We start from the raw sequence: 25,619 nt of genomic DNA, 5'->3' as shown, positions 1-25,619 counted from the left end.
TGTTTGTAGAGAATTATTGTATACAATTAATTGTAATATTAGTGTTAGATTATTTTTTATAGATAGACAGATAGATCGACATTGTTGTTTTTATTAATATTATAAAGCCATATTGATATATAATAACAAAATTATAGTAAAATATAATTGTGCAGCCCTACAAAAAAGCACAGCAAACCTGTATCTCTGTAAAGCGCAATCATATATTTGCACATGTATTTTTGTGTTTTTTTAATTTATTTTTACACAGAACAAACACAGGAAAAAAATATATTATGACAGAACAACAGAACATTTGTGGGGCAAATGGCAGGCAAATTTTATTTTTATCTGAAAAATCACAATTCGATTGCCCCTCATCCCCCAATATGGCGACTGTAGGAACAGAGTCCAGAAGCCTTCCATTGTTCCACCCCTGTTTTCCCTCTGCTCTCCAGATCACACTGGCTGTCCTCAGATCAGTGTTTAAGCACCCCGCAGTGGAGCAGTGGTTTCTGGCTCTGGAGTTGAGCTGTTTCCCTCCTCACAGTCTGAATCCAGTGAGGCTGAAGCATCTGTGTGTCTGTCTGAGCGAGGGCACGCTCACCCTGCTGGAGTCCAGCGCCGGCGCGCTCAGAGACCTGGACGCCCTAGAGATCGTGAGCTCGTACCTGACAGCCGTGCAGAGAGCCGTGCTCGCAGAACTACACCACAGGAGAAGCAAGTATGTCAAAACATGCGGTTAAATACAATTTAAACAGATAGGTATCTGTTTACATACTATTTTACTATACAATTAATAATAGTTTGATATTAAAGGGATAGTTCACCCAAAAGTCATCAATTACACACCTTCATGTTGTTCCAAACCCATAAGCGTTCCTCTTAAAAACACAAATGTTTGTTTTGTGTCACGCAAGCACTTTTCATTGAGTGAAATAAAAGCGAGCGCTGCATGTTCAAAGTCAAAACGTTAAGCGGTTGCTCATGATCTATTGTTGATACATTGTTTGCTCTATTTTCAATTAAAAGTCCTGCATTATGCTTAAAATACATCCAGAAAATAGGTTTCACAAGTATTAGCACAATAATATGTTTGTTGCCAATTGCTTTCTTTAAACTTATTATTATCGGATGAGCAAAATCCAATATCGATCAACCTCTATTTCGTATGTATTGATATATTAGTACATAAACCAATTTGAATACACAAATAGTGTGTGTGTGTGTATATATATATATATATATATATATATATATATATATATATATATATATGTATATGTATATGTATATATGTATGTATATATTTAAGCGTTTTGAGGTTGAATAAACCTGTTTAATAAAGGAAAAGAATCTGAGAAACATGATTTATTTAGAAATTATGTGGGTTTGTTCTGTTTGGACATACTGTGTTCATGTTATTTGTGCAGGTCTTATCTTAAATCTAAAACACTGCAGAGGCTCTGCTTTATGAACTTTTTGAAGTGTCAAAGTTTTAGTTGTGTGGACTCTCAATGGAGATCTTGTTTCGAAGATGAACGAAAGTCTTATGGGTTTGAAATGACAGAGATTTTTTAATTTAAAGTAATCCCTTCAAGTTTGACTTTTTGTTTTGAATCACAGATTTTCTAAATTGAATAATAGCATACCTCTTACTATATATAGTATACTGCGTACTTCATTCATGACACTAGAAAGGAAGTGTTGAGTTGAGTGTGTTGCATTATGGGATGTGATATTCAGTGTGCTGTGGTTGTGTAATGGCCATTTTGGCATTTTTAGTGGGTTTTCTGGGTATTCCATGTATACACAAGTCTTATTGTGCTCGAAAATAGTATGAGCGATATGCAGTGTAGTTTTGTGTTTGGTGCATCACTGAAAAATCCCTTTTGGTCTTCAGAAGTTGTCCCAGAAAGCAGTCCCTCTGTGTCCGAGCGCTGCTGTCCCTGCATGACTTCATGGAGGCGTCCACCCTGAAGGAGGTGGTGTCCGCTCTGCTGCTGCTCCCTCAGAAGAGCCTGGTGGCCCCTGAGAGCCAGCTGAGTGTGTACGGGCACGCGGTGCTGAAGCTGCTCTCTGAAGACCACAGCAGATGTGTTTCTCTGTCCCAGGCTCACCTCAGGGGTCTGGCTGCTCTCCTCACGCCCTGCCAGTGTGTGCCGCTCGAGGACTTCCTGCTACAGGTACACACAACAGGGAAACAGGGGCCGATATTCTTCACTCAGGGGTAGAAATGTTCATTTTTAGGTGAACTATCCCTTTAACCAAAGAAGATTTTCACGTCAAAAGCCCTATTCGGACGGGATTAGTTTAACATGGAGAGGTGGAGTAAAGTAATTATTAACAGAGATTCTCAGTGATTTTAGTCCGGTCCTAATGTGCCATCTCAGTTATCATTATGGACAATGTCAGTAAAGATTACGGCGACTTTTACCTTCTGTAAGAAGGTCCGGAAAAATTACCTCAGGTAATACTAATCCCGTGCGAATAGACCCGCTGTAAATATGTACGTGAATATTCCGTCATTTCCTAATTAAAAGTAGTTTTCCGTGATTTTTGAAGTATGGAGGCGCTTGAAGAAGCATTTAGTTGCGTTCTAGATGCTGGGACGAGTCTGTGGCAAAACTCCAGATACCATTCAGATCAGAAAGAAGGTGGAAAGCACTTGTTAGAGGCACGAAACATCTTTTAGCGTTCGGTAAGTGCCTATTACCAACATATACAATCTGGATTTAATTAATCCATCGTTCGACCAGACCTAGCTGTTTTCTATATATATATATATATATAGGTTATATGTGTTCGAGCACGTGATTTCAGAAAGCAACGTATTACGCACATGACGACAGGAAGGTGACGGCAGTGCGCAAATCGAGTTACCTCTCCCACTTCTGCTAGTTTTACTGAGATATCTTATCCCGTGCGAATTGGCCAATGATATTACAGACGTCCTGTGGTAAAATTACATTACTCCATCAACCCTTGTTAAACTAATCCTGTCCGAATAGGGCTAACAGGGGTGCAAACAGCGCGCTTTTCGGCGCCTCCCGCTTTTTTCACGTCAGTTTGGGTGACTTGTGTGAATCGTGCAGATCCGAAGAGTTTTTTTTTTTAAGGGGGGGGGGGGGGGGGTCTGATTATAATTTAACCAACAGTAATTCTGGATTGCGTCCACCAACAAGTAAATAGGAAATAAGCGAATCAGAACACTGCGCGCTAAACCAGCAGTATGTGCGCATTCTGCGCAAGCGTGAACCACTAGTGTTTCTGTCTCACTCTGGATCTGCCACTGCATCACATTTCTCTCTGCGTGGCGTGGAGTGTCCGTTTTTATGTCGGCTCTCATGTTAACTGGTTAGAGCCATAGGTTAGAGCTTGTGTTAGAGCACAATGCCTGCGTGACACACACACTTCTCGAGCCGCGCCGAAACCGCGTGCTAGAACCGCAACCGACGCCTATTTTTCACGCGACACGCAAGAGTGTTGGAAGTTTTCAGACAAAATAGAAGGCGCAAATACATATTAATAAATTACATTTTGATGCTTGAAAGTCTCTCGGTTTTGACAAATGCATATATAATTGTAATTTAAAAAATAGGCCTAATTATCGATTTTCAAATATTGCCCCTGTCAATAGGCCTACAGAACGAAATATTCTGTAGCCTATTTTGCCGTCAATACTGCCGACGTTGTCTTTGCTGTATCAGGCTATATATATTATGTTTAACATCCAAATGTAGATGGTCTGTCGGCGCACAGAGCCACTCAGTCGCAGACAGCACGTGAAGTTCGTGAACACCGAATTCCCTTTTCTTTCTTATCTATTTGTGTTTGAACAGACATGTGCACGAAAAAATAAGCCAGTGTCCGTCTCAACGAGTTTCCCCGTAAACGCAGTCAAAATAAAACGGATGCGTGTCATTACCGGTATTAGATACGTGCATTCGTCTTAAAGGGACAGCACCCAATATACCTGCAGCTGTTTGTATCACCAAAGTTAATCAAACAACAAAAGAGAAAGAGCTTAATCACGTTTTGTCAAAAGATAAACTGTATTAATACTTAATACAGTTAATTTACCTGAAAAACATAAAGTACTGCTTTATTTCTCGTGTATTTGTGTTTTATTGTATTTATATTTGTATTTTGTTTATTAGTTTCTATGCAGATGCACTAGGCCTACCCTACACAATTACCCCAATCATCCTAGAATTATTAATTCTTTACAAAAAGAGCTATTCAAATCATCAGGTGAAATTGTTTTCAGGAAGTAGCAGTAAAGCAAGAAGAAGAAGTGCAAGATAGTTTTTCTAAATTTCATTTGACTCTATGTGCCTATAGGGGTGGGTTGGGGATGGTGGCAATGTAGTATCTGGATATTTGCCGCGGGACGAGGGCTTCGATTACCTCTCTCTTTTTTGACCATACATGTGTTTGCACCCCTGGGCTAAAGAAGTAAGAGCCACACGTACTTATTATGTAATTGCCAAGGACCAAATGGTAGTTTGAAAATGTTTACCAGCTTTCAAACTCCTAAACCGAACTTCGTTTTGGCCTGATTTTGTTCAAAATGACGTCACACCAGTTCGTTCCTCGATTTTTCTTTAAGTATATCGAGGGCCTTCAGAGTAGTGATAATGCGTCTACAGGTGCCATTGTCTTTTTGTCACACTTTCGGTAAAATTGTCTCTCTCTAGGTGCTGTCCCGGGAGCCAGGCACGGCCAAACTCATTCAGACGGACGTTCTCCTGCACTGCATCCAGAGAGAGAGTCCTTCAGCCCAGGCCATTGGGGTCGTTCTCCTTCAGAACTGCTCCACACATGTGCTCAGCTTCGAGCTCTGGTGCCTGGTGCCGTCTAACCTAGCGCAGATCAGCTCCCAAAGCAGCGGCTTCTTGTTTCTACTCAACGCCTACTTGAGGAGAGACATTAGCGATGATCCCACCCGCCCTAAAGACAGTCAGTGTTGCTGCTTTCTTTGTAGTGGCTCAATTAATGTTGTTCGTATTGAATTTGACGTGCGCATACAGTAGGTTTCATGTGGTCTTATCTATCGCTGTACGCAGTTCATAAATCAGTCCTGAAGGCCCTGAAGAAAGCTCTGCTGTCTGAGCTGTGGCACACAGTGCAGCGAGGGGAAGTTACGAGCGACCTGCACGTGGAGGTCCTGTCCGGTCTCATCCGACTGGCTGCTGGGAACGCCGACCTCACTCAACTCATGAAAGATCTTCCTGCCATCCTTCAGAAACCAGACAGTCATCAAAGGTAAACTCATGATAACACTTTACAATAAGGTTACCTTAGTTAACATGTACTAAGAATGAACAATACTTTTTATTAATCTTAGTTAAAGCAACACTAAGGAACATTTTTTATCTTAAAATAATGTTTCCAAAATCGTATTAGTGGTTCATCAAGTCGTAACAGGGTGAAAGGCACTTCTGGATTCGCTTTGCAGCCCTATATCTGCTATAATCGCACTATGCAAGTTTGCCAAACCGGGTTGCGTTTCTGTAGTTCGAATGAGACATAAGAAAACTACAAATTTGACTTGCTTTACGTCAAGCGTTACTATAGTCATTATTTAGTTGATGTCTGATGTCGAAATACATCATACTTTCATGAAATCATGCAACATACTCTACCTTGTCTGTGGACATCGTTCATTCAAAGCCGGTGCTGGATAAACAGCGAGCTTGCGACAGTACACTGCGGGCGGCGAAGTTATTTACGACAGCGGTAATGGACAATTCCGCTTCCAACCTGTAGGGGGACCAAAGAGGAGAAGTTCCATAGTAAATGTTGAAATTAATATTAAAGCAACACTAATTATTTTTTACATAATACATATTTAAATCAAAGGTTGTATTTGTTAACATAATTTAATGTGCGGTGAACTAACATGAACAAACAATGAACAGCTGTATTTTTATTAACTTACATTAACAAAGATGAACAAATACTGTAACAAATAATAATAATAATAATAATTAAAGCTGCAAGCAGCATTTATCGGGGTTCAAGCAGTTAAGGCCTTTAAGGCATTTAAGCACAAAAGCATCAAAAGTTATTAAGATTTATTTAGCAAGCATGTAACCACTGACATAATAGATGGAAAAGACCATTTACAGCCAATACAGGCAATTTGCCATGGGATATATATGGTTTTAAAGCTTTTTAACAGTTATAGCGCCACCTATGGTCCGATCTCCATAAAATTGTTTACTGTGACCTCAAATTGAACCCATACACATGTGTACTGAGTTTGGTGAAGATATCTCATTTACTTCTTGAGTTATAGCCATTTGAGTAAAATAGGCTCCTCCCACAACGATTTGCCACATTCTAGAATTATTTAATATGATTCTAGCATGATTTACTATCATATACCATGTTCCAGAATGATTTATTAGGATTCTAGCATGATTTACCTTGATACACCTCATTTCAGTATTATTTACTATGATTTACAATGTTTCTAGCATGATTAACCACATTACTAGCAATTATGTGAAGTGTCAGTGCAAATGAGGTGATGAACACTGACAAAATATTATTGTGTTATAATAGTTAGTTATATACGTGATTTTTTTGTGTGTGTCCAAGTATGAATGCAAAAGCACATGTAAAATATTTCATTAATAAGTAGAATGGCCTGCAGAGGGCAGTAGAAGACCACTTATTGGCTCACTTTCACTTTAAACCAGTTTTCTGCACTAAAGCAAACCAGTTTATCCATGTTAACTCAATGCATGCTTACACACACACACACACACACACACACACACACACACACACACACACACACACACACACACACAGCATAGTTAACCATGATTTACCACATTACTAGCAATTATTTGAAGTGTCAGTGCAAATAAAGTGATTAACACTGACAAAATATGATTGTGTTATAATAGTTATTGCTATATAAGTGATTTTTAGTGTGTATTCAAGTATAAATGCAAGCACATGTGGAAAAATTTAATTAATAAGTAGAATGGCCAGCAGAGGGCAGTAGAAGACCACTTATTGGCTCACTTTCACTTTAAACCTCATGATTTTGACCAGTTTTCTGCACTAAAGCAAACCAGTGTTTCCATGTTAACTCAATAATGCATACTTGCTACATATGCTACACACAATAATGCTACACACACACACACACACACACACACACACACACACACACACACACACACACACACACAAAAATGTTTCAGTGATATTGGTGTCACATTCACCTTCATCACATTCACCTTCTGTCTTCATCACATTCACCATCTGTCGTCATCACCTGCACCTGCTCCTCATCACCCTCCTCATCATCACCTGCTCCTCATCATCATAACCGTCACCTGTTGTCCTTGTCTTGATCTGTGTATTTAAGTTCCCCTCTCATCCATTATCATTGTCGGTTATTGTTTGTGCACTAGCACTCTGTTATGTTTGTTTTCATGTTGGAAAATAAAACCTTTGTTATATTTGTACCACACACACACACACACACACACACACACCATCATTTATCATGATTTACCATGGCTGATACCAATACCAATATGAGAAAATGACTATTTTAAACAGCAGGGGGCAGTAAAATACCACTTATTGGCTTAACATGCCATTAATTCATATCATTTTCACCTTTTTAACTGTTATAGAGGCAAATTTTGTCCGATCTGTCTGAAAATTTTCATGCTTGTTCAGGGTGATATTTCACACGTTCTGACTTGTTTTTAAGAAGGTCTGAGCATTGATTAAAGAGATATAGGCTTTCGGGGACACTTGGTAAAGGCCAGATTTTGAAGTGAACCTATTATAGCTATCCAAATGAAGTAGTTCAACTTTTTCTGACAATTATTGATCTAGTGAGTCCAGAGAATTGTATTGCACTAGTTTTGAACATTATGATATGAAAATTATATGATCAGAGATGGAAAAGACCATTTACAGCCAATACAGGCAGTTTACCATAGGAAATATATGATTTTAAAGCTTTTTAACAGTTATAGCGCCACCTATCGTCCGATCTCCATAGAATTTTTCATGCTTGTTAATGATGTTATGTCACATATGCTGACCAATTTTTGTGAAGTTCTGAGTTTTCATTTGGGATTTATAGGCTTTTTAGTGTATTTTGCCACGCCCCTTTTCTAAATGACCCTGTTACAGCCACCCAAATGCAAAAGTTCAACTTTTTTTCGATAATTATTGATCTAGAGAGTCCAGAGAATTGTCCTAGACTGGTTTGGTTCCGATCGGGCGAAAAACCAGGGACTAGTTCGCAAAAGTAGGTTTTGGACAAAATCCGACATAGCAGAAAATTTCCCCTGCCTACATCCAAATCGGAGATAGCCATTTTGTCCGCCTTGAGCCAAGGATTCCAACGATATAAGACACTTGATCCTGGGACAAGCGGTCTAAGAGTTATGAGCGATTTTGAACTTTTGGTTGCTGTAGCGCCACCTATGGGCCATTCGGGGTCATACTCTGATAGGTTGTCCCCAAATTGAGGCCTACCATCTGGCCAGGTTTCAAGTCTCTAGGCCTTACGGTTTGTCCTGCACGATGCGTTTTACGAATCCTTACAATTACAATAGGGTTTCAGCATTTCATGCTTGAACCCCTAATAAGAATGAAGGCTTTTTGCCAGTTATAGCGCCACCTGTGGTCCGATCTCCATGAAACTCTGCATGCTTCCTCACCATGTTCTGACACATATGCTCATCAATTTTGGTGAAGTTCTGAGTTTTCATTTGGGATTTATAGGCTTTTTAGTGTATTTTGCCACGCCCCTTTTCTAAATGACCCTGTTACAGCCACCCAAATGCAAAAGTTGAACTTTTTTTCGATAATTATTGATCTAGAGAGTCCAGAGAATTGTCCTAGACTGGTTTGGTTCCGATCGGGCGAAAAACCAGGGACTAGTTCGCAAAAGTAGATTTTGGACAAAATCCGACATAGCAGAAAATTTCCCCTGCCTACATCCAAATCGGAGATAGCCATTTTGTCCGCCTTGAGCCAAGGATTCCAACGATATAAGACACTTGATCCTGGGACAAGCGGTCTAAGAGTTATGAGCGATTTTGAACTTTTGGTTGCTGTAGCGCCACCTATGGGCCATTCGGGGTCATACTCTGATAGGTTGTCCCCAAATTGAGGCCTACCATCTGGCCAGGTTTCAAGTCTCTAGGCCTTACGGTTTGTCCTGCACGATGCGTTTTACGAATCCTTACAATTACAATAGGGTTTCAGCATTTCATGCTTGAACCCCTAATAAGAATGAAGGCTTTTTGCCAGTTATAGCGCCACCTGTGGTCCGATCTCCATGAAACTCTGCATGCTTCCTCACCATGTTCTGACACATATGCTCATCAATTTTGGTGAAGTTCTGAGTTTTCATTTGGGATTTATAGGCTTTTTAGTGTATTTTGCCACGCCCCTTTTCTAAATGACCCTGTTACAGCCACCCAAATGCAAAAGTTGAACTTTTTTTCGATAATTATTGATCTAGAGAGTCCAGAGAATTGTCCTAGACTGGTTTGGTTCCGATCGGGCGAAAAACCAGGGACTAGTTCGCAAAAGTAGGTTTTGGACAAAATCCGACATAGCAGAAAATTTCCCCTGCCTACATCCAAATCGGAGATAGCCATTTTGTCCGCCTTGAGCCAAGGATTCCAACGATATAAGACACTTGATCCTGGGACAAGCGGTCTAAGAGTTATGAGCGATTTTGAACTTTTGGTTGCTGTAGCGCCACCTATGGGCCATTCGGGGTCATACTCTGATAGGTTGTCCCCAAATTGAGGCCTACCATCTGGCCAGGTTTCAAGTCTCTAGGCCTTACGGTTTGTCCTGCACGATGCGTTTTACGAATCCTTACAATTACAATAGGGTTTCAGCATTTCATGCTTGAACCCCTAATAAGAATGAAGGCTTTTTGCCAGTTATAGCGCCACCTGTGGTCCGATCTCCATGAAACTCTGCATGCTTCCTCACCATGTTCTGACACATATGCTCATCAATTTTGGTGAAGTTCTGAGTTTTCATTTGGGATTTATAGGCTTTTTAGTGTATTTTGCCACGCCCCTTTTCTAAATGACCCTGTTACAGCCACCCAAATGCAAAAGTTGAACTTTTTTTCGATAATTATTGATCTAGAGAGTCCAGAGAATTGTCCTAGACTGGTTTTGTTCCGATCGGGCGAAAAACCAGGGACTAGTTCGCAAAAGTAGGTTTTGGACAAAATCCGACATAGCAGAAAATTTCCCCTGCCTACATCCAAATCGGAGATAGCCATTTTGTCCGCCTTGAGCCAAGGATTCCAACGATATAAGACACTTGATCCTGGGACAAGCGGTCTAAGAGTTATGAGCGATTTTGAACTTTTGGTTGCTGTAGCGCCACCTATGGGCCATTCGGGGTCATACTCTGATAGGTTGTCCCCAAATTGAGGCCTACCATCTGGCCAGGTTTCAAGTCTCTAGGCCTTACGGTTTGTCCTGCACGATGCGTTTTACGAATCCTTACAATTACAATAGGGTTTCAGCATTTCATGCTTGAACCCCTAATAAGAATGAAGGCTTTTTGCCAGTTATAGCGCCACCTGTGGTCCGATCTCCATGAAACTCTGCATGCTTCCTCACCATGTTCTGACACATATGCTCATCAATTTTGGTGAAGTTCTGAGTTTTCATTTGGGATTTATAGGCTTTTTAGTGTATTTTGCCACGCCCCTTTTCTAAATGACCCTGTTACAGCCACCCAAATGCAAAAGTTGAACTTTTTTTCGATAATTATTGATCTAGAGAGTCCAGAGAATTGTCCTAGACTGGTTTGGTTCCGATCGGGCGAAAAACCAGGGACTAGTTCGCAAAAGTAGGTTTTGGACAAAATCCGACATAGCAGAAAATTTCCCCTGCCTACATCCAAATCGGAGATAGCCATTTTGTCCGCCTTGAGCCAAGGATTCCAACGATATAAGACACTTGATCCTGGGACAAGCGGTCTAAGAGTTATGAGCGATTTTGAACTTTTGGTTGCTGTAGCGCCACCTATGGGCCATTCGGGGTCATACTCTGATAGGTTGTCCCCAAATTGAGGCCTACCATCTGGCCAGGTTTCAAGTCTCTAGGCCTTACGGTTTGTCCTGCACGATGCGTTTTACGAATCCTTACAATTACAATAGGGTTTCAGCATTTCATGCTTGAACCCCTAATAAGAATGAAGGCTTTTTGCCAGTTATAGCGCCACCTGTGGTCCGATCTCCATGAAACTCTGCATGCTTCCTCACCATGTTCTGACACATATGCTCATCAATTTTGGTGAAGTTCTGAGTTTTCATTTGGGATTTATAGGCTTTTTAGTGTATTTTGCCACGCCCCTTTTCTAAATGACCCTGTTACAGCCACCCAAATGCAAAAGTTGAACTTTTTTTCGATAATTATTGATCTAGAGAGTCCAGAGAATTGTCCTAGACTGGTTTGGTTCCGATCGGGCGAAAAACCAGGGACTAGTTCGCAAAAGTAGGTTTTGGACAAAATCCGACATAGCAGAAAATTTCCCCTGCCTACATCCAAATCGGAGATAGCCATTTTGTCCGCCTTGAGCCAAGGATTCCAACGATATAAGACACTTGATCCTGGGACAAGCGGTCTAAGAGTTATGAGCGATTTTGAACTTTTGGTTGCTGTAGCGCCACCTATGGGCCATTCGGGGTCATACTCTGATAGGTTGTCCCCAAATTGAGGCCTACCATCTGGCCAGGTTTCAAGTCTCTAGGCCTTACGGTTTGTCCTGCACGATGCGTTTTACGAATCCTTACAATTACAATAGGGTTTCAGCATTTCATGCTTGAACCCCTAATAAGAATGAAGGCTTTTTGCCAGTTATAGCGCCACCTGTGGTCCGATCTCCATGAAACTCTGCATGCTTCCTCACCATGTTCTGACACATATGCTCATCAATTTTGGTGAAGTTCTGAGTTTTCATTTGGGATTTATAGGCTTTTTAGTGTATTTTGCCACGCCCCTTTTCTAAATGACCCTGTTACAGCCACCCAAATGCAAAAGTTGAACTTTTTTTCGATAATTATTGATCTAGAGAGTCCAGAGAATTGTCCTAGACTGGTTTGGTTCCGATCGGGCGAAAAACCAGGGACTAGTTCGCAAAAGTAGGTTTTGGACAAAATCCGACATAGCAGAAAATTTCCCCTGCCTACATCCAAATCGGAGATAGCCATTTTGTCCGCCTTGAGCCAAGGATTCCAACGATATAAGACACTTGATCCTGGGACAAGCGGTCTAAGAGTTATGAGCGATTTTGAACTTTTGGTTGCTGTAGCGCCACCTATGGGCCATTCGGGGTCATACTCTGATAGGTTGTCCCCAAATTGAGGCCTACCATCTGGCCAGGTTTCAAGTCTCTAGGCCTTACGGTTTGTCCTGCACGATGCGTTTTACGAATCCTTACAATTACAATAGGGTTTCAGCATTTCATGCTTGAACCCCTAATAAGAATGAAGGCTTTTTGCCAGTTATAGCGCCACCTGTGGTCCGATCTCCATGAAACTCTGCATGCTTCCTCACCATGTTCTGACACATATGCTCATCAATTTTGGTGAAGTTCTGAGTTTTCATTTGGGATTTATAGGCTTTTTAGTGTATTTTGCCACGCCCCTTTTCTAAATGACCCTGTTACAGCCACCCAAATGCAAAAGTTGAACTTTTTTTCGATAATTATTGATCTAGAGAGTCCAGAGAATTGTCCTAGACTGGTTTGGTTCCGATCGGGCGAAAAACCAGGGACTAGTTCGCAAAAGTAGGTTTTTGGACAAAATCCGACATAGCAGAAAATTTCCCCTGCCTACATCCAAATCGGAGATAGCCATTTTGTCCGCCTTGAGCCAAGGATTCCAACGATATAAGACACTTGATCCTGGGACAAGCGGTCTAAGAGTTATGAGCGATTTTGAACTTTTGGTTGCTGTAGCGCCACCTATGGGCCATTCGGGGTCATACTCTGATAGGTTGTCCCCAAATTGAGGCCTACCATCTGGCCAGGTTTCAAGTCTCTAGGCCTTACGGTTTGTCCTGCACGATGCGTTTTACGAATCCTTACAATTACAATAGGGTTTCAGCATTTCATGCTTGAACCCCTAATAAGAATGAAGGCTTTTTGCCAGTTATAGCGCCACCTGTGGTCCGATCTCCATGAAACTCTGCATGCTTCCTCACCATGTTCTGACACATATGCTCATCAATTTTGGTGAAGTTCTGAGTTTTCATTTGGGATTTATAGGCTTTTTAGTGTATTTTGCCACGCCCCTTTTCTAAATGACCCTGTTACAGCCACCCAAATGCAAAAGTTGAACTTTTTTTCGATAATTATTGATCTAGAGAGTCCAGAGAATTGTCCTAGACTGGTTTGGTTCCGATCGGGCGAAAAACCAGGGACTAGTTCGCAAAAGTAGGTTTTGGACAAAATCCGACATAGCAGAAAATTTCCCCTGCCTACATCCAAATCGGAGATAGCCATTTTGTCCGCCTTGAGCCAAGGATTCCAACGATATAAGACACTTGATCCTGGGACAAGCGGTCTAAGAGTTATGAGCGATTTTGAACTTTTGGTTGCTGTAGCGCCACCTATGGGCCATTCGGGGTCATACTCTGATAGGTTGTCCCCAAATTGAGGCCTACCATCTGGCCAGGTTTCAAGTCTCTAGGCCTTACGGTTTGTCCTGCACGATGCGTTTTACGAATCCTTACAATTACAATAGGGTTTCAGCATTTCATGCTTGAACCCCTAATAATAATAATTCATTACATTTATATATCGCTTTTCTCGGCACTCAAAGCGCTTTACATAGAAGGGGCAATCTCCTCAACCACCACCAATGTGCAGCATCCACTTGGATGATGCGACGGCAGCCATATTGCGCCAGAACGCCCACCACACACCAGCTTACTGGTGGAGAGGAGACAGTGATGAAGCCAATCAGTATATGGGGATGATTAGGAGGCCATGATGGACAGAGGCCACTGGGCAAATTTGGCCAGGATGCCGGGGTTACACCCCTACTATGTATTGCTTATTGTTAGTTTATGTTAGTTAAAACAGTAACCAATGTTAACTAATGAACCTTATTGTAAAGTGTTACCAAACTCATCACTCTTTCTGTCAAATAGAGCAAAGTGATAACTAAAAAGCAAATAATTATAAAAGTAAAAATAAAAAGTAAAACAATTGCTAAAAAAGGTTTTATTTGTTTGGCTGCATTTCATGTGATCATTAACCAACATCAGAGAATAAATATTGAATCTTAAAATCTGAGGAGGGACTTCAACTAAACATTTTAGGTCAAAGGATTCATCTGACAAAAAAGTTTGTGAATCCCTGCACTAATGAAACAGTACTTAGTAGTAAACGGCTAGAATTAGTATTTACCATTTTTAGATGATTAAATAAAGTTATAATAATTGAACCTATTCATTAAAAAAGAGACCCGTGGAAATGATTCAAACTTCCAGTAAGTTTAAATAAGTTTAAATGATTGACATCCTACTTTAATATTTGTGGTGTTGAGCTGAAGCTTGATTTGCTGGCACATCTTGTTTCAGGTGGAAGCTGGCAGACGCCATCAGTGAAAAGCTGTCTGAGAGTTCAGAGGATCTGTGTCAGTGGAGGACATCTCTGCTTTCGGCCGCTCTGCGCTGGCTGGCTGCGGTATATAAAGAGCAGAAAGACCCTCAGTCCCTTCATGAAGAGACCGTGCTGACGAGACTCGAGTCACTCCTGGTGGGTCCGGTATTATCATCGTCATCTTACTTTTCTAGGTGGATGAACAACTGGTTAAGGTTATCATCATAACTCCTGTGGGTGGTGTTAGCTTCATGTAAACAGTATTTTACTGATAGTTCTTTCACATTTTTTTCTTTTAATATTATTCAAACGTTACTGAGGTTTCCAGATTTTTATGTTGAAAGTTGAAAAGTGATTCAAACTAGCCTCATGATAACGTGTGTTTGTTTTACTATCGAAACTGACAGTTGCATGTTTTAAACTTTAATGTGGCGTAAGTCAGAAGTTATGAAATTATATTTTCAAAAACAGCGCACTTGTAATGCATTGACAAAGCATTCACTTTTATGTACTTGTGTAAATTATGTTTTTAACTGTTGTGTTTAACACAGATTACCATTGTCCATTTTTTTATTGTATTCACATATATCAAGTATTTGTTGTAAACTGTGTTAATAACTAAATTTGTGTCACATAAGCATAATGTAGTCATATACATTTTTACAGTATTTTGTACACTTACACATTTTTGTAATGTAAATAGCTCAACATCCAGCTGATGTTTACTGCATGTTTGGTTTATTGCAGATCGTTCCAGAAAATATCACTGCATCAGACTGGAACACCTTTGTCAAGTCTGGGCTGAAGTAAGTGACTTTTCCCTTAATTTCCTCCTGTAGTCAATCATTTGATCCCTTAAAATGCCTTAAAATATCTTGATTGTAACTCTACACCCTTGCCTCATTTAGTATACGCGGTTCTATGAATATGCAAATGAGCCCCGCCTCCACTCACTCACTCCAGCTCAGAGATCCACTCGTTGACGATCACACGTTGATCTGATTGGTTACAAGGTAGTTTGTGACGTCAGAAACACCAGCGATTTCAAAGCGTGTTTTTTAGTCTCTCTTTGGTTCACTGCAGTTTTAAGGAGAAAATAATCCGCAATGGTGTTGACTGATGAATTTGCACATGGTTTGTCTTAAAGCACATTAAAAACACCACATAGACATATGAACAACATTTAAAGCTGGATTTTCACCACAGGGGGACTTTAGGGTCTTTCACACCGGATGAACCTTTTCATAGTTCCTACTATGGCGGAAGTACCCGGATTTTGGCGTATTCGCACCGCAGGAACTGGGAACTATTTTAGTTCTAGGAACTAATTGAGCTCCTACTTCAGAGTCGCTCTAAACCAGCACTATAGGAAGTACCAGTGATTGGCCGAACACACGTGAAACACCAGCACCCACCATTTTAGAAAAAAGTTGTGTAAACACATAGATTATAGCCTATATATTAACTCTACAAACATGGAAAACAGTGACAGATGAACATCTTAACCTTTACACTAAGGAGAAAATACAATGCAACTTTGAGGGGAACAAGCCAAACATGATCATGTATTTCTGCTCAGCTAGCAACACTGGACATCAACCACACGGCATACGCTAACACCTTTTCATATACGGTCTACTTTCTATGCATAACACTTCTATCTAATAACGTATTAGACAGGACTGTTACACAGTTACACTGTTACACAGATTGTAAACTAATGAACACGGAGAATGCGAGCGCTGTTTGTTTGCTCAGGCTCTGGCGTTCTCAGCGCCATCAAAATAAAAGTCACAACAAGCGCGGCTTACGTCACTTCAGAGTTCTACTGGCAGTACGAATGCAACCAGGAAAATGTTCCTAAGGGAACCATTGGTTCTCAGGGAAACACACTGGTGGGTAGATCCTATAACTAAGTTCATATAACTATCTGGTGCGAAACCCCCTATTAATGAACAAAAGCTAATAGGACACAAATTGTTTACTAGCTTGCTACTCCGATGACACTATCAGTGTGCGTTCTGGCTAACTAAAACTGCTCTTAAAATTCCACTCTCAGGTATCGATACAGTGACTCAAGCTTTTTGGGGATCTTAAACACCCTTGTGGAGATCATATATGGAAGACCAGAGACCCCTAAAGAGCTGCTGCCCCTGTCTACCATCCACATGATGACCACCAGTCACTCTCTGTTCTTGCCCACGATGCTGGCCTCACAGAACGAGCCCCACAGTCCTCATCTGTCTAAAGGTAAGAGAGACCAACCATATCAGCAGCTCAATGTCCTCCTTCTGCAGCGCTTCTGAACACATGAAGCTTATCTTTTGATTGGCATCTATCAGTAATGTAAATGAATGATGATCAGTTTAAAGTCAAGTCACCTTTATTTATATAGCACTTTATTCAATACAGATTGTTTCAAAGCAGCTTTACAGAGATAACAGGAAAATAATGATTCAGTGATGCAAACAGTTCAATTCGGCTGTAAAGCAAATCTAAAAAGACATCAGTCATTATTCAGCTGAAGTCAGTTCAGTGTTGATTCAGTTTGGTTCAATAACTGTGTAAAGTTCATTATGAAATGTGTTCAATTCATCTATAAAGCAGCTCTGGAGAAAACGGTGATGTCATCATCAGCTAAAGTTCAGTCCAATAGTGTCAGTGCAGTCGAGTCAATAATAATGAAGTGTCCTCAACTAAGCAAGCCAGAGGCGATAAGTTTAGAGATAAGGACATTGAGAATTTGTACAAAAATGTATGTGGATGATCATATGTTCATTAGGGGTCTAACGGTACACCAAAATCACGGTTCGTCAGTACCTCGATTTTAAAGTCACAGAAGGGAGAAAAAACAAAACATGCTTTTTTAAACTAAACATTTATATATAATAAAATTCTATCAATATTGCTGCAACAAACTATGGAAGCTTGTTTCCACAAATAAAAATAAAGTAATTATTTGTCTTTTTTTTCTCAAAATTGCGCATTTATATCTCACAATTTTAACTTTATAACTCAGTTGCGAGTTCAATTCGGACTATTTTTCTCTCAATTGCATATTTATATTTTGTAATTTACTTTTTTCCTCAGATTTGCAATTGCAAGTTTACATCTTGCTATTGTGACTTTTTTATTTTATTTTTATTTTGAGGTGGTATATTGTACCCTCAACCTTTTTTTCTTGGACTTATGAGTTTACATCTCACAATTCTGTTTTTTTTTTTACCACAAAATAACACAATAAAAAAGGTAATTTGCCACTTTTCTTGCAATATCTCACAATTCTAAGATCATTTTGTAATCCTGACTTTTTTTCCCCTCTGAATTGCAAGAAAAAAAGTCTAAATTGTGAGATAAAAATCATGATTATTATTTTTTTATACTCTCTGCTTCCATAGCACACAGACAAATATTTTCGCTAAATGTATATTTTAGAATGATTGCGTTCCCGTTCTATTGCGCTCCATCTGTCGGGGGTGCTTGTGCACCTTCGCTCATTCACTGAAGTCTGTCAAGTTTAACGGAGACTTGCTTGCTAAAATGAAATTGCACATCTGACAGGAGATCAGATTTAAAAAGTAGGCTTATGAGTTAGTTTGAAGCGCAACTTAGGACAACTTGGATTGCTCAATATTTTCAGATGTTTTTGAAGCATAAATCAATATACACAGTACTATCCCATCTTAGCTGGAAAACTCTGAGGTTCAAATTACGTTCCACACACAGATGTCCTTCACTTTCAGTGGTTGAAACAATGCTTTCGTTCGCCACACATGCATGCCGAACCGAAAGACCCATACCGATAATTCTCAGTACAAATATGTGTACCGTTACACTCCTAATGTTCCAAATCCAAAAAATGTATCAAGGTTTTTTTTTTTTTTTTAGTTCTGCTTGCCAAGGCTTCTGTCCTTTGATTCAAACAACCTCATCTGAATGATTGTTGTTTTAAATAATAATTATAATAATGTTTTCCAGAATCATTGGTATCTTTCCTGCTTACGCTGGTGAAAAAATGTCCTGAAGTGTGTAACAGCAACCACTTCCTCGTGCTGCTTGGTGCGTATGGAGCATCGCTGAGCACCACAGGTAAACCACCCACTTGACATGATTCATTTGATTTGGACTTTGTATGAAGTCAGTCACGTGATTTAGTGAAATGGTTTTTGTTTATCGCAGACCAGAAGCTTCTACTTGTGCTCCAGGAATATGAGAAGAACAACATCAGTCTGACGGAGTTTCAGTACGTTTCAGCATATTTCACATCACACGTTTGAAGATGATTTCCACGAACAGAAAACGGTTGTTTACTGCATGTGTGTGTTTGTGGTCAGGTATGTGCTGTGGGGTCCCGCCGCGGTGGAGCACCATAAAGCCCGTAAGAGCCTGGGACCTTCCCTGTGGCAGAAGCCCAGTTCAGAGCAGCTGCTGTCACTGCTCACCGCAGACATGATGTTAAACACTGTGACGCACTTCCCACAGCAGCGACGCATCATCCTTCAGGTAACAACAGGAGAGAGTAAATAACATACAGCATTTTAAGGTATTCTAATATATCTGTCTTAAAGGGTTAGTTCACCCAAAAATGAAAATTCTGTCATTATTTAAGACATTTTTAATGAAACCGAAGAGATTTCTGTCTCTCCAGTGAAAGTCCATTCCACCCAAACTTTGGTGCTAGTACAGGATTGGACCCCTTTTGTCTTCAGAAGTGCCTTAATTCTTCATGGCAGAGATTCAATAAGGTGCTGGAAATATTCCTCAGAGATTTTGGTCCATATTCACATGATATCATCACACAGTTGAGGCAGATTTGTCGTCTGCACATCCATGATGTGAATCTCCTGTTCCAGCACATCCCAGAAGTGCTCTATTGGACTGAGATCTGGAGACTGTGGAGTCAGTTTGAGTTTAGTGACTCACTGTCATGTTCAAGAAACCAGTTTGAGATGATCTGATCTTTGTGACATGGCCTTCAGAAGATGATCCACTGTGGTCATAAAGGGATGGACAGCAACAACAGTCAGGTAGACTGTGGCGTTTAACCGATGCTCAATTGGTACTAAGGGGCACAAAGTGTGCCAAGAAAATACCATTACACCACCACCAGCCTGAACCGTTGATACAAGGCAGGATGGATCCATGCTTTCATGTTGTTTATGCCAAATTCTGACCCGACCATCTAAATGTCGCAGCAGAAATCCAGACTCATCAGACCAGGCAACGTTTTGAGTGTTCAGAGATGCTCTTCTGCTTCAAGGTTTGATGTATTCAGAGATGCTCTTCTGCTTCAAGGTTTAATATGTTGAGTGTTCAGAGATGCTCTTCTGCTTCAAGGTTTGACGTGTTGAGTGTTCAGAGATGCTATTCTGCTTCAAGGTTTGACGTGTTGAGTGTTCAGAGATGCTATTCTGCTTCAAGGTTTGACGTGTTGAGTGTTCAGAGATGCTCTTCTGCTTCAAGGTTTGATGTGTTGAGTGTTCAGAGATGCTCTTCTGCTTCAAGGTTTGACGTCTTGAGTGTTCAGAGATGCTATTCTGCTTCAAGGTTTGACGTGTTGAGTGTTCAGAGATGCTCTTCTGCTTCAAGGTTTGATGTGTTGTGTGTTCAGAGATGCTCTTCTGCTTCAAGGTTTGACGTCTTGAGTGTTCAGAGATGCTCTTCTGCTTCAAGGTTTGACGTGTTGAGTGTTCAGAGATGCTCTTCTGCTTCAAGGTTTGACGTGTTGAGTGTTCAGAGATGCTCTTCTGCTTCAAGGTTTGATGTGTTGTGTGTTCAGAGATGCTCTTCTGCTTCAAGGTTTGACGTCTTGAGTGTTCAGAGATGCTCTTCTGCTTCAAGGTTTGACGTCTTGAGTGTTCAGAGATGCTCTTCTGCTTCAAGGTTTGACGTGTTGAGTGTTCAGAGATGCTCTTCTGCTTCAAGGTTTGACGTCTTGAGTGTTCAGAGATGCTCTTCTGCTTCAAGGTTTGACGTCTTGAGTGTTCAGAGATGCTCTTCTGCTTCAAGGTTTGACGTGTTGAGTGTTCAGAGATGCTCTTCTGCTTCAAGGTTTGATGTGTTGTGTGTTCAGAGATGCTCTTCTGCTTCAAGGTTTGATGTGTTGTGTGTTCAGAGATGCTCTTCTGCTTCAAGGTTTGACGTGTTGAGTGTTCAGAGATGCTCTTCTGCTTCAAGGTTTGACGTGTTGAGTGTTCAGAGATGCTCCTCTGCTTCAAGGTTTGATGTGTTGTGTGTTCAGAGATGCTCTTCTGCTTCAAGGTTTGATGTGTTGAGTGTTCAGAGATGCTCTTCTGCTTCAAGGTTTGACGTGTTGAGTGATCAGAGATGCTCTTCTGCTTCAAGGTTTGATGTGTTGAGTGTTCAGAGATACTTTTCTGCAGACGGGTGGAACTAGTGCTTATTAGAGTTACTGTTGCCTTTCTATCAGCTGAACCAGTCTGATCATTCTCGTCTGACCTCTGGCATGAACAATGCATTTTCTCCCACAGAAGTGCTGCTTAATGAATATTTTCACTTAGAGATGGTTGTGCGTGAAAATCCCAGTACATCAGCAGTTTCTGAAATACCCTGAGACCAGCCCATCTCGCACCAACAACCATGCCACATTCAAACTCACTTCTTTTGAATTCAAAATCACCTTTCTTCCCCATTCTGATGCTCAGTTTGAACTTCAGCAGATCGTCTTGATCATGTCTACATGCCTAAACGCATTGAGTTGCTGCCATGTGATTGGCTGATTAGATATGTGTTAACAAGTTGAACAGGTAGACCTGGGTGAGTGCAATGCCAACCGAGTAGTAAGCTAGTAAACGGTTTTAGTCCTGTTTGCTTTTGTTTATATGTAAATAAAAGCCTAAATGAAATCTGTTCATCATATAAAGTGATTTTATTCTCTTCAGAAAACATGTTTTGGGTGAACTAACCTTTAGAACAAATTCTAAATTGAATTATTCTTGTTTAATTTATTCTTAAAGCCTGATTCATAAATGAACATGACTTAACTCTTTCTACAGGGCAGCAGAAACACGGTGTACACGCAGGAAGGCAAGCGTTCTCTGGATCTGTCATCTCTGTATGACCCCTGTTTCCTCCTCCCTCTCTTCAGCTTCATCCTTCGCCCAGGTAACCTGACATGACAGGCCCACAATGCTGGTTTTTGGCTCTGTGTATTTACTAGTATTTAGGTTCTTTGACTAGCACTTGTATAGAATGTATTGGACCCATATTGCCGGCTGTTATTAGTGATAATTCGTTTTTTCAATTTATTGTATCAGTCGATATTTTCAGTACAGCATTTATTTTATCAAGCTCCAAAAGCGGCTTGTTTTTATATTGCGGGATCTGTGACGTCACATAGGCAAATACATTTGCATATGACTGCCTCCAGAGCAAGACATCGACGGATAGTTACATCATCGCACCATAGGCCCCGCCCACTGGCGATTACTCGTTTAACGGCTGACATTTGCTTTCCCTGGATGTGAGCGTCACGTCTAAAGCAAACAGAAGCCATTATAATCAGTGCCGCTGTCTACACTGGATACAGTACAGATGTGTGTTCAGTTTCTGATGTATCCACACACTCGAGACTGTCGACAACAGGACAAATGAAGAGCTAAAGAATGTTCACGTTGACAGTTTAAACAGCTTGTTTGCATCTTCAAAAGGATCCCAGCGTCAGAAACAAGTGGATGGTTTATTTAACAGCGTCCCAGATCACGTCAGAGGATATATGTTTGTTCGGAGCAGTTTGTTTTGTAAACGAGGCACAGTGTAACGGAAAGTTCGCAAATAAACTTTTGTTGAAATATGAAGCAGTCAGCTGTATTTCATCTGGAAGCAGCTGCATCACAGCACATAAGTAAATGATTTCATAATGCTTTGTCTGTAAGTGATGGTTTTATATGGATAATGTTTTTAAAACACTAGCTCATGTTTAATAGTGAGTGGCCGTTGACACTGTTTCCTATGAACCGGCGTTAGCCAGTGTCTGTTTACTGACAAGCCTTAAAGGAGCCGCCCCTCAAAAATACGCATATATATATTATTTTTTGTGCAAAAAACATTTTATTTTTTATTTAACCGGTATCGTTGTAAAGCTCTGAGTATCCTGCACAACGCTATGTAACCCAAATATGGGCATTTCCTTTCTATCAGTAACCAATCGTGAATGTCCACAGGGGGATTTAAAGCTAACGACGAGATCTCATTTAGAGCTATTTAAATCTTTAAATGCTGTTTTCTTTGTCATTCTCCAGTACACACATCTCAGCCTATGTGGCACCTGTGTACACCAAACTTTCTAGTTATACACTTAGCAGTATTCTGAAGATATTTTCAGAGGGATTTGTTAATAAATCATTCCTGGCCTGATTTATGTGACATTTTAATTAAAAAATGATGTCGAAAATGGATTTTTTTTTAAGGCTATGGACAGTATATTTTGATTTCCTAGGTAATGAAAGCATATATCCTGAAATCCCTCTGAATCTTTTTTTTTCATCTTGTGTGTAAATTTTGCACCTGGCTTTATCATATGTTCAGATCTATCTACCGAAAATATATGCAAAATCGTGCATATTTAATGAGATAATGCTTAATTTGCATAATTAAACATACAAATTTCTAAAACTTGAAATACATTTTTTTATATACTTGTGTAAGTAATCAACTGAGGAAGTTTCATGGTGATATCTATTATTTTAAAATTTTACCCTATTCACCTGTAGTGTCTCGCCTTAAATTAAAAATTTTAATTAAATTTATAAGTGTACCTCAAGAAAACATGTTAAAATAATAAATAAATAAAATCAATATCATGACCCCTTTAAATCTGCCATAAAATCAACACAATATTCACATTAATTAATTGTTAATTTTATATGGCCAACAAAATCATTGTGATCATTTTTTTTATCTTAAAACATTTCATCAGATTGAGACATTTGCCTGCAAGCCTGCTTTTTCAAGGTTTTCTTTACATTTGTTCACCTGTGCTGTGATGTGTCTCTCTCATCAGAGTGTGCGGTGGACTGCCAGAAGTTTGTCTCCAGTCATGCTTTGGGTGTCGCAGTGGCGGCCCTGAGCAGCTGTGACCCTAAAGTGAGGGCCGCGGCGTACCAAGTCCTGGGATCCTTTTATCAGCACCTGGAGGGCGCTCGATTCAGAGAGAAGAGACAGGTAGAGACGTGTTACTGTTATCACTGTTGGAAAGAGTTATTTGAAGATTTGTTCCATTTCTGTACTTTTTTTTTCTTCATATTTTAAGCAATTTTATACGTTGCTTTCAGTGTTGTAATAATGGGAAATAGTGATAAAATTTGACACAAAATTTTTGTGTATAATATAATATACCCTTCAAACGTTTGAGTTCAGTAAGATTTGTGAGTAAACATTAAATGGATTAAAAGTTACAGTAAAAACATTTGTTACAAAAGATTTATATTTCAAATTATTGCTGTTCTTTAAACGTTCTATTTTTCAAAGAATCCTGTAAAAAAAAAAAAAAAAGTACAACATTGATAATAGTAAAACATTTCTTGAGCACTAAATCAGCAGGTGAAACTCGAAAAATTTGAATATATCGTGCAAAAGTTTGTGTATTTCAGTAATTCAAATTAAAAGGTGAAACTAATATATTTAGTATATATAGCTATATTCATATGCATGATTATACTTTTCAGAGGGCCGACATTTCTGAATTAAAATTTTCCTTTTTTTTAATTGATTTCATGTAAAATTCAATTTTTTTTGAGATTTTGAATTTGGGGTTTTCATAAGCTGTAAGCCATAATCATCAAAATTATAACTTTTGCGCAATATTAAAAATTTTCGAGTTTCACCTGTATTAGAGTAAAAAGGATCATGTGACACTGAAGACTGAAGTGTCACTAATATCTGCTGATAATTCAGCATTCCCGTCACTGAAATAAATTATATTTTAAAATACATTAAAATAGAAAATGGTTATTTTAAATTGTAAATAATATCACAATATTATTTACTGTATTTTATTGTATCAAATAAATGCTAAAGCTTACTGACCCCAACTTTTGAATTTTATATTATATTATTTATTTATTTTAATATTTATGTTTTTATATAATATCCAGCTACTGTACTTGCTTGACACCGTTAAGAACGGGATCCAAAAGCAAAACCTCCAGGTACCGTTTGTACACGTGGCCTTCATTGCTAAAGTCGCTCAGCAGATCTTGAGACCTGGTGAGTGTGTTCATGGAGCCATAGAGTCGAGTGCTCACTTGACATGTTAACATATAATAAGAGATATGGAATCAGAGTGAAGTTTGCCAAAAACCCTGAGTTCAACTTTCCCCCGCTGCAGAGGAACACATGTACATGGTGGTGAGCAGATTTCTTCTGGGAACTCAGTTTCTGGACCTCAAGAGAATTCCTGACTTCTTCAAACTCTTCTACAGCTTTGATCTGGAGGTAATGAAACATCAACGATCATGTGATTACACACTTAATGGTTGCATAGCAAATAACTCATGGGTGACAAATACAGTATGCTTGGTAATATAGTATACGTTCAAAAATGTTCAAATAAACATGTCTTTAACCAATGAATGTTGCAGTTGCTGAAGACTCGACTCTGATCTGTTTCTTGTTTCTCTGTCCAGCACAAAATGGAGCGCGAGTGGGGATTGAGTATTTTGGAGGAAGGGGTCCGGGATAAGCAGTGCTACGAGCTATGTGAGAAGCAAGGCATCTATCAGACCCTGCTGGGCTTCGGCAGCACGCCGCTGTGTGACCAGGCCTCTCAGGTGTGTTCAGGTGTGCTGCTAGCGAGCGAAGCAACAATGTAGGGTAGATTCAACTCTTAACGTGCGTCCATTATCTTCAGGTGTCCCTGTAAGTGTAAAATCACTGCTCGAAATAAGTTGCAACTGAGAATTAGTTGTTAAATTGTTCAAATAATTTTATCTTGATTAGTGCAGAATCCATTTTTTTTTTTTTTAAATACCTTT

The 25,619-nt window shown here is 39.8% G+C and overlaps 1 protein-coding gene across 3 annotated transcripts in view; it reads left to right on the top strand.

The window, feature by feature from the left end:
* urb1 (URB1 ribosome biogenesis homolog) overlaps positions 1 to 25,619 on the top strand; it is a 55,165-nt gene that overhangs the window by 19,299 nt on the left and 10,247 nt on the right. For 2 of the 3 annotated variants that reach the window (XM_084418121.1, XM_084418119.1), the window contains exons 22-36: positions 438 to 703; positions 1,883 to 2,165; positions 4,680 to 4,941; positions 5,049 to 5,247; positions 14,604 to 14,781; positions 15,373 to 15,431; positions 16,685 to 16,875; positions 18,604 to 18,714; positions 18,805 to 18,868; positions 18,960 to 19,128; positions 21,642 to 21,750; positions 23,648 to 23,808; positions 24,741 to 24,852; positions 24,974 to 25,080; positions 25,272 to 25,415. In XM_084418121.1, coding sequence (XP_084274247.1) covers positions 438 to 703; positions 1,883 to 2,165; positions 4,680 to 4,941; positions 5,049 to 5,247; positions 14,604 to 14,781; positions 15,373 to 15,431; positions 16,685 to 16,875; positions 18,604 to 18,714; positions 18,805 to 18,868; positions 18,960 to 19,128; positions 21,642 to 21,750; positions 23,648 to 23,808; positions 24,741 to 24,852; positions 24,974 to 25,080; positions 25,272 to 25,415 — 2,415 coding nt within the window. The remainder of the gene's footprint in view (positions 1 to 437; positions 704 to 1,882; positions 2,166 to 4,679; positions 4,942 to 5,048; positions 5,248 to 14,603; positions 14,782 to 15,372; positions 15,432 to 16,684; positions 16,876 to 18,603; positions 18,715 to 18,804; positions 18,869 to 18,959; positions 19,129 to 21,641; positions 21,751 to 23,647; positions 23,809 to 24,740; positions 24,853 to 24,973; positions 25,081 to 25,271; positions 25,416 to 25,619) is intronic. The other variant, XM_084418120.1, reaches the window with a different exon arrangement.

The sequence above is a fragment of the Rutilus rutilus genome (genome assembly GCF_951802725.1).
Source record: "Rutilus rutilus genome assembly, chromosome: 9".
NCBI classification, from domain to species: domain Eukaryota; kingdom Metazoa; phylum Chordata; class Actinopteri; order Cypriniformes; family Leuciscidae; genus Rutilus; species Rutilus rutilus.
Note: the sequence above shows the minus strand (reverse complement) of the source record. Positions and strands in the feature narration are given on the sequence as shown.